Source organism: Thunnus thynnus, chromosome 2, assembly GCF_963924715.1.
Source record: "Thunnus thynnus chromosome 2, fThuThy2.1, whole genome shotgun sequence".
Lineage (NCBI taxonomy): Eukaryota > Metazoa > Chordata > Actinopteri > Scombriformes > Scombridae > Thunnus > Thunnus thynnus.
In genome coordinates this window covers 28,958,158-28,966,715 of record NC_089518.1, presented here as the reverse complement: position 1 = coordinate 28,966,715, position 8,558 = coordinate 28,958,158, and the positions used below count along the sequence as shown (strand labels likewise).

Genomic DNA, 8,558 nt, shown 5'->3' with positions numbered 1-8,558 from the left:
CACCACCACAGTAAGTATGACCCTTATAATGGATCAGAGTCCTGTGAAACACAAATTAAACAAGCTTGTATTCTGTTTTTGTATTACCCGAATGAAACATTAACAGATTTATTGAAATAATAGACTGATGTTAATTATCTAACTCAAGCTGTTGATATTGGGATAAGAGAACATAAGCTTAATTTCCACAGCTATGCTGATGACATACAGCTTTATATTTCATTGGACCCAAGTGACAACCAAACCCTTTGCCATTTAAAAACTGGTCTGGCTGCAGTAAACAAGAGGACCAACTTTCTTAAATTAAATGGTGAAAAAACAGAAACATTATTAGTTGGTCCACAAACAAAAAGAGAACTAGTTAAATCAGAACTTATGAACCTGGGCATTATCCTAGAGTCAGACTTAAATTTTAAATCTCACATAAAGAAGGCGACAAAAGCAGCTTTCTTTCATTTAAGAAATATTGTAAAGGTACAGCAGTTCATATCCCAGCAAGATGCTGTAAAACTTGTTCATGCATTCATTTCAAGTAGCTTAGATTACTGTAATGCTCTTTTCAGTGATCTTCCAAATCAATCCATTGATAAACTACAATTAATTCAGAACTCTGCTGCCAGGCTTTTAACTAGAACAAGAAAGAAAGAGCATATCACCCCAGTTTTAGCTAATCTGCACTGGCTCCCAGTGTCTTTTAGGACTGATTTTAAAGTTTTTTTACTTATTAACAAGGCTCTTAATGGTTTGGGACCAGCTTACATAACTAATTCTTTGTTGTTTTATAATCCTTCATGGCCTCTTAGATCCTCTGCTGCCAGCTCTGCCTTTTTCAAACTATGAACCAAAACTTTGGAGTTCCCTGTGCAAGGATATAAGAGATGCAAGCTCTGTGAACAATTGAAAACTTATTTATTCAACATTGCTTTTAACAAACTGTCACTCCTCCTTTGTTTTATTCTTATCTTTTACATATTTTATTGTTCTTATGCCTTCCTTTGTTTTATTTCTATCTTTCACATACTCTATTATTCTTATCATACTTGCTCTTGCTATTTGCTGCCTCTTTTGTTTGCTATTCATTTAATTTCTTGGATTAATTGCGCAGTATTTGCACTTGTTTTAGTTTGCCTTTTTTAATTTATTCTCGTTTCTTCATTTTATTGTAAAGCACTTTGATCTACACCCCTTGTATGAAAGGTGCTATATAAATAAAGTTGATGATAATAATAATAATAATAATAATAATAATAATAATTATTATTATTATTGATGTTGTTGTTGTTGTTGTTGTTGTTGTTATTATTATTATTATTATTATTATTATTATTATTATTATTATTATGTATCAAATACATGACTATACACATGTATTATCTGTGTGCTTGGCATACATAGACAGCCCACATAAAGTCTTCCTTGTCCACTGAGATGTTAAACCTAATGGACCTTTTTTACAGCAGTTATTTTGATGTCATAGCAGGAAAAGCACATTAATAACAGTAATAACGACCGCTTTCACTAACATGAGTCAGTTCCAGGACTTTGGTACTGTCTTTAATTGAAAAGGCTTAATGGAACAGAGTAATCATTAATAGTTAATAGTTACACCATTTCCTTCTATGTCAAGTAATAATGATTCCCAAGGGAAAAGGCTGGTTTCTTCAGAATGATTTACAGGCAAAGGAAGGATAAAAGAAATTTCTAAATTGTAACCACCAGACCCTCTGCATAGGTTACACATTACAAATCATTCAAAACCTAACAGGTGACTATTAAAGAAAATATTAAGCAAACCCGTGGTGCTTGTTGTTTCTCACAATTGCACTGCTTCAGTAGGTCTGACTATAATAACAAACTAACAAATTGCTTAAGAAAAAAAGAATACATTAAAGAAATATATTCTTATTGTAGCTGATCCACATTTATTTATATGTATGTGAAGATTCTTAGTCATCCTGGTCATGGTATATCCAGAGGAGCTTAGTCAAGGGCAACTGGACTTGTTTTAAATTCTTCAAGATGTTTCACCTGTCATCCTTTTATGTAGCTGTAAGCAGATGATTATTAATGTATTTGACAGTGTGGAAGTGGAACCTGGCATATAAACAGCTAATGAATGACAATATAGTGAAACACAGTTGTAATAAAATATGTCTTAAAAAGGAGAATAAACACTTTAAAATGTCATATCTGCTAATAAATAAATTATAGTGTTATAAACATTAAATGTTAAAATACTGCTAACAAGTGCTAGTGATATATTTTATTACTGTCAGTTTGTAGTATATTTATTCAATCTAATGAACAATTCAAATTTGAAAGTTTAAAGTGACTATGCTTATAATTTCCATCCTCTTAACCTATATCTAGAGATTGTATTCAATACAAGCCTTTATCATGAGATGTGGGCCCTTAAAAAAAAAAAAAAAAAAAAAAAAAAAAAAAATATATATATATATATATATATATATATATATATATATATATATATATATATATATATATATATATATATATATATGTGTGTTAATAAAATTAATAAAAATTAAAATTAAAAATTTGAATAAACATACTGCTGACAATCATTTCTATCTATATGCACGTACAGTCGGATGATAACTAACAGCTTGAATTTCTGCCGTTTATATGAATGTGGATCGTTCTTTACTATGTAGTTCCGGAGTACTGCTGGAACAAAGATGTTGATGACAAGATAATAATCCCAAATATAATCTAAGTATAATGTTCATGGGCACCTGTGCGTTCAACTAATAAAAATAAAACGTTTTTTAAAATAATTATAGATATAAAATAAGTTATTCGGCTACTCACTAGATAAGATGTGAGTTACTTCTGACTATATTTCTTGGATAAACGCCGAATCGTTTTCGTGGCCAAACCAGAAGTTAACAGCGCTTAATTCTCTCGCTTCGCCGGTTCACCTCTGCGTGTGTCAGGCCGACACCTGACCGGCTGTTGGAGGACATCCAAATACTCCGCTGAGGCTGAGGTCAGGGCATCGTCTACCATGAAACAATGAATTTTATAACAAAACCACGTTAGTCCGGGCATTGGCTGCGACGTTAGGTGCTATATTTGATTATATTATGGTATGTTGCCGTTGTCTTCGAGTGTGTTCCTAACATGTCTGCTGTTCCCTAAACAATGAAGAAACACAGAGCCGCAAAACATATAACGTTACGGAAACGGTGCGAACTGCAACCGTTCTTCTGACTGATATGTGTGTTCAAATTGAGACACAATTGTATAGCTAACTTAGCTTAAACAGTAAACGGCAGCTGACAACAGATCTACTCCGCTTTGATACCAATCTAGCCGTACCTTTAGTGTGCAGCTAGCTAACATCACGCTGTACTGCGCCGGTAACGTTACCGTTATAAGCCTAACGTTATATCGTCGCGTTATGTGTTTTCTTTGTTATTTTTAGGCGGAGGATGAGCAGCACCGATGTGGCTTTTAACAAAAAAAAAATGAAAACACGGTGTAAGTGTGTAAAGACACACTAAGGGGCGCTCTGGCACACGTAAACAAAACCGGGCACCAGCTTATAGTAAAGCAACCCCGTAAACCAATTTTTTTTCATAGGATGGCGAAGTTATGACCCGCCCTACTCTGCTTCTGATTGGCTAGATATCGTTGCCTTCGTTGTTTTGATTGGTTAGGTTTAGGTATGAAGAGTGAGATTGGGTAGGGTTAGGGTAAGAATATCAGGTTAAGCCAATCAGAGGCAGAGTAGGGCGGGTCATGACTTCGCCATCCTAGGAAAAAAATCGCTACCCGTAAAGGCGTGTATTTTGTAACTATTAGCTGTATTAATATTGGTTAATACTAATCTTCATAGTATTTTTTACAGTCTATGGTTAAAAGCGAATTTACTTATGCTTTATATATAAGTCATAAGCCATTAATTAGAGCAACTTTCGGGTTTTTCAGGTTGTGAAAAATCGTTCTTAAAGTCATTAAGTTATTAATAAACTGTATCAAGTGTCTCACTTTCTAATAAGCCATCATGTCTTCATTACAAATGCTAATATAAGCCAACACTGAAAAACTGTATTTAAACTGTAATTATAAATGTTAATAATATTTTTTATAACAGCCCATCAATTATTTAACTGTAAATGGAAATAAATAGATTTTCATCGAAAAGCTCTGCAGCATTTTTCCAAAAGGTCAGGGGTCTTAGATTCCATTGAAGCATCTACCTGATCACCTAAAGGGCTAAGAAGACTAACACCTTATTATTTTCATAATCTATCAATCTGTTGATTATTTTCTCAATTAATCGATTAATTGTTTGGGCCATAAAATGTCAGAAAATGGTGAAAATGTCGATCACTGTTTCCCAAAGCCTAAGATGACGTTCTCAAATGTCTAGTTTTGTCCCGACCAACAGTCCACAACCCAAAGATATTAGTTTACTATCATTGAGGACTAAAGAAATCAAAAACTGTTCCTATTTGAGAAGCTGGACTCAGAGAATTTGGAAATTTTCCTCATAAAGAATGACTCAAAATAATGAATCGATTATAAAAATAGTTGCCAATTCATTCAATAGTTGGCAACTAATTGATTATTTGACTAATCGTTGCAGCAGTCAGAGGTCTTTTCATAACCATTAATAATGCCATTAATTAAAACTTACAAACCCTTAGAAAGGATGCTCTGTTAGAACATGAGCTCAAGAACTGCAAATATAGTATACACCTTACTTCAGATGCATTATCATTTTACAATTTACACATCTTTTGTGTGTCTGACAACTATATAACATCAGATTTTCCTGTTTCTTACATTCTGTGTCCTTAATCTTTTGATTTTTGTAGGTGAGGCACCCAGACTGAACTACAACATGTAAGAGCCTCATATACATTTTAAAGAAGTTTGAGTAACATTACATTGAATATTAATTTCCTAACCCTAACCTTAACCCTTTTTAAGCTAATGTCTTTTGTTTTTTATTTTTGAAGGTCAGGGTTGAAATACCACGTCTCTCTGCCTGTGGCTGTGGGCGCCCTATTGGTGGGTCTTCCATACTCCATCTCTCTAGCGGCCCAGTGGCTATATGGCTGGCCCAATAAGCCTGGATATAAGAAATACGTAGAAGCTCTAAAACCAAGGTAACTTGTGAAATACTATATATCTGTTTTTTCCCTGTGAAATACAATTTGGTTACAAATTCTGACTCACTGTTTCCCTTCTCAATCAGGCGAATATACTGTTTGACCAGAGCTGTGCTGGAAACACTTAAATACCTACAGTATGGGAGACTTTACTTTCAGTGGAAGTCGTGGTACAAGAATGACGAAAACCGTAAGCATTATGAGAAGGTGTGTTAAGGATAAGTTAGAAAAACCTGCTTGTTGTCATGTATGTGTCTTTATGTAGATCATGTATGTTAGAGACCACACATTCCAGTGTTATTGTTTCTAGAAAATGTTGTCAGTCTATGAAACACTTTATGTAATACATGTAACAGTTTGTGATAAAAGTCTCCATTTTGTCTGTCTGGATACTTGAAAGGGCATCACATTTGGTCGTCGAAGCAACAAACTGGACCTGTACCATCCGCCCAGGTTGGGTAAGTCTGAGGATGTGCGGGCACCATTGGTCATTTTCATCTACGGAGGTGCATGGGGCTCTGGAGAAAGAGCCATTTACTGTTTGTTGGCCAGACAGATGGCTGAAGAACTAAGTGCAACTGTCATATGTCCCGACTACTGCACATATCCAAAGGTAAGAGTTTAGAACAACACACAGTAGTCTTGTTGGCATTTGATAAGATTTCTAGCTCATACTGTATGACTGAAATATGAAACGTTCTTCTCATACATCCGTGAACTGTAGGCTAGAATTATACCCACATGATAGATAAGAAATTTAATTAGAAATGTTAGTGTGGTATCTGAACTGACTTCTACTTTCATCTGATCGCCAGGGGAATGTTTTAGGGATGGTACAGGATATTGCTGACTGCTTGGTTTGGGCCCAAGAGAGTGGACAGAAGTTCAACTTTGACAAAGTAAGAAACATCTTTTAACTGTTCTGTAGAAATTCAGGAAAGGGCTGATTATAATGGCAAGATTGACCGTTCTTTCTATGTGAATCCTCAAAAGAAGAAAATCTTTTAAACCTTCTATGAAATGAGACTCGTCATGTCATCGCGTACATAAAGCCTACAGGCACAGTATCTCAGTATTTCACAATCCCTTTCAATATCACATAATCTTTGCAGATAACAGTCCAATCTCAGAAGAAAATTATGATCTTAAAGTATTTTCATGGGACATTTTTAAGCCTGAGGTTTAACATAACTAATTTCTAAAAACTCTTCAGTTTAATAACACTGACCCATATATTTCTAATGTACTAACATGTGAAAATATTTATATTTTGTTGGAGAAGTTGGGTTCTTTTTAGACATTTTGCCATCATTCTGCACATCCATGTTCACCCAGTGTTACTGCTGAAGGTTGCTAACATGTCAGTACAAGCATGTTGTTCATTCTCTGTCTCATTCTTCATTCTTTTACAGGACAACATAGTGTTAATTGGCCATTCAGCTGGTGCACATTTGTGTGCACTGACCACACTCTTTCTCACTGACTCAAGAGAGGAGCTTTTCATAGAGGCAACCAAGCAGCAGGACATTACACTTGCAATAAGAGGAGTTATTGGTAAGTAAGTTTGTATTGACAACAGTTTTATGCTAAAAAATGTATGTGTGGCTCAAAGATGTTTTCTGCCTTTGAATTATTTGGTGGTGGTTTTTATCGCCTTTTCCATGACCTTAGGGCGTTTGACAACATTTCTAACAGCTGCTCAAGCTCAAAGCAAAGTTCTTCAAATACAGTTTTTCAAAAAGAAAAGAATTGTAGATTTGCTTTTTTCATATTTCCGTCAAAACCGATGTTCATGTGAATGAGTTAGTTCGTCTCTTTTGCATTTCCTGAACAGGTCTTAGTGGCGTCTACAACATCATGGACCATTACGAGCACGAGCAGAAGCGAGCGATTGAATACGTTTCCACCATGCACAAAGCCATGAATGGCGTAGAGAACTTCCCGTACTACTCGCCCACACACATGCTGCGGAAGTTGAGCCAAGACAAACTGAACAGGTGTGACGATGCAACAGCTGAGACTTTATTTCTTATCTTCAACAGCAATGGAAGCATTTGGTTTTTTATCTATTTTTTACAGTATCGATATGAAAATGTTTTAGCTATAGTCTTCTCTTGTCTCCATTTACAGGGTGCCTCCATTCGCTTTGCTCCACGGTACCAGTGACATTATCGTACCCGTTGAATCTTCCACAAAGTTCTCTGAGCTCCTCACCTCACTGTCTGTGCGGGTGTCGCTCTACCTGCTGCCCAGAGTCGACCACACTGAGATCGTCACCGACCTCATGGCGTCAGACAGACGCTTCTACCATCCCATCTACAGCTGTATCAAACAGGAGTACAGAAAACTTCTGGGAACCTGCTGACGTCCCATCAGATCATCCGTTCATCATTTATATTTACTGATTGTGCCATACACTTGATTTGTTTACAGTAACTGCTCTAATACCTCAAAGTGTATTATATTTAGCCTTGATTTCAACTTGATTCTTTTCAATTGTAATTCAATAATTCAATAATAGTTCATCATTTAGCCATCTGGTTGTGTGTGTGTGTGTGTGTAATTGAGTAAATCCAGGAGTCGCTTTTCTAATCATTTATAATGTATGGTCTGGAATCTCTTTTTTCTTAATGGATGGTAATCTGGATAACATCATACTGGATAACATCATACTCAGACTTTATAAGTGAAAGGTATCATGAAGTAAAAACTTTATAATGAAAAATACATGAATACGTGTAGTATTAACATTGAAGTCCTGCTACTGAAGTCTTCAATTGAAGTGACAACATTTTGATTCATGAACTTGCCTGTTTATTTAATATAAAATATTTTCCTGACTGTAACATCTTGTTCTTACTATTTATTGATCTTTGAAAAGAACAGACATTAAACCCACCAGAAGAAACTGGTAACACTTTTCTCCTCGCCTTGGGTCTTTTAACTGTCCACAGATCTCTCACAATTTTATGCTTAATAGATCAAGGTGCAGTGTTTGACTTGTATTAAAGTTGTATATCTGATCCGTGTTGTACATACATACAGTACTAATCTACTAGAGTAAGAATTTGGAATATGTAGGCAGTACAGCAAACCCTGAAATACACATTGGTTTAAAAATAAATGGAGGCAGTAACATGTAAGACACAATGCACAAATATGCATTTATGAGCATCAATTAAAGATTTTTCTACTGGTACAGTCAGCTTCCGGGGCTGATCCAGCATTACAAAAGATAGTAATCATAATTTTCCTTATTCATAATTCATAATTTTGACTTATTATAGTAGCAGCAGAAGTAGGAGTAATAGAAATAGTGCTAACACGAGTAGTAATGAAGTTAGTAACACTAGATGTAAAAGCAATAGTATTAAAAGTAGTAGCTCTTGCAATAACAGCAAGTAGCTAGTAATG

At 35.2% G+C, this 8,558-nt stretch overlaps 1 protein-coding gene across 2 annotated transcripts; it reads left to right on the top strand.

The window, feature by feature from the left end:
- Window positions 1–2,825: 2,825 nt before the first annotated feature.
- On the top strand, window positions 2,826–8,066 carry si:dkey-193c22.1 (uncharacterized protein LOC567837 homolog). Of its 2 annotated transcripts, none has more exons than XM_067614955.1 (9): window positions 2,826–3,010; window positions 4,848–4,875; window positions 4,992–5,141; window positions 5,231–5,351; window positions 5,545–5,757; window positions 5,960–6,043; window positions 6,557–6,698; window positions 6,979–7,141; window positions 7,275–8,066. In XM_067614955.1, coding segments are annotated over exons 2-9 (1,110 nt in total). In that variant the 5' UTR covers window positions 2,826–3,010; window positions 4,848–4,873; the 3' UTR covers window positions 7,510–8,066. The 2 variants fall into 2 exon arrangements, with proteins under 2 accessions (XP_067471056.1, XP_067471046.1); XM_067614945.1 differs by having other exon boundaries at window positions 2,827–3,110.
- The last annotated feature ends 492 nt before the right edge of the window (window positions 8,067–8,558 follow it).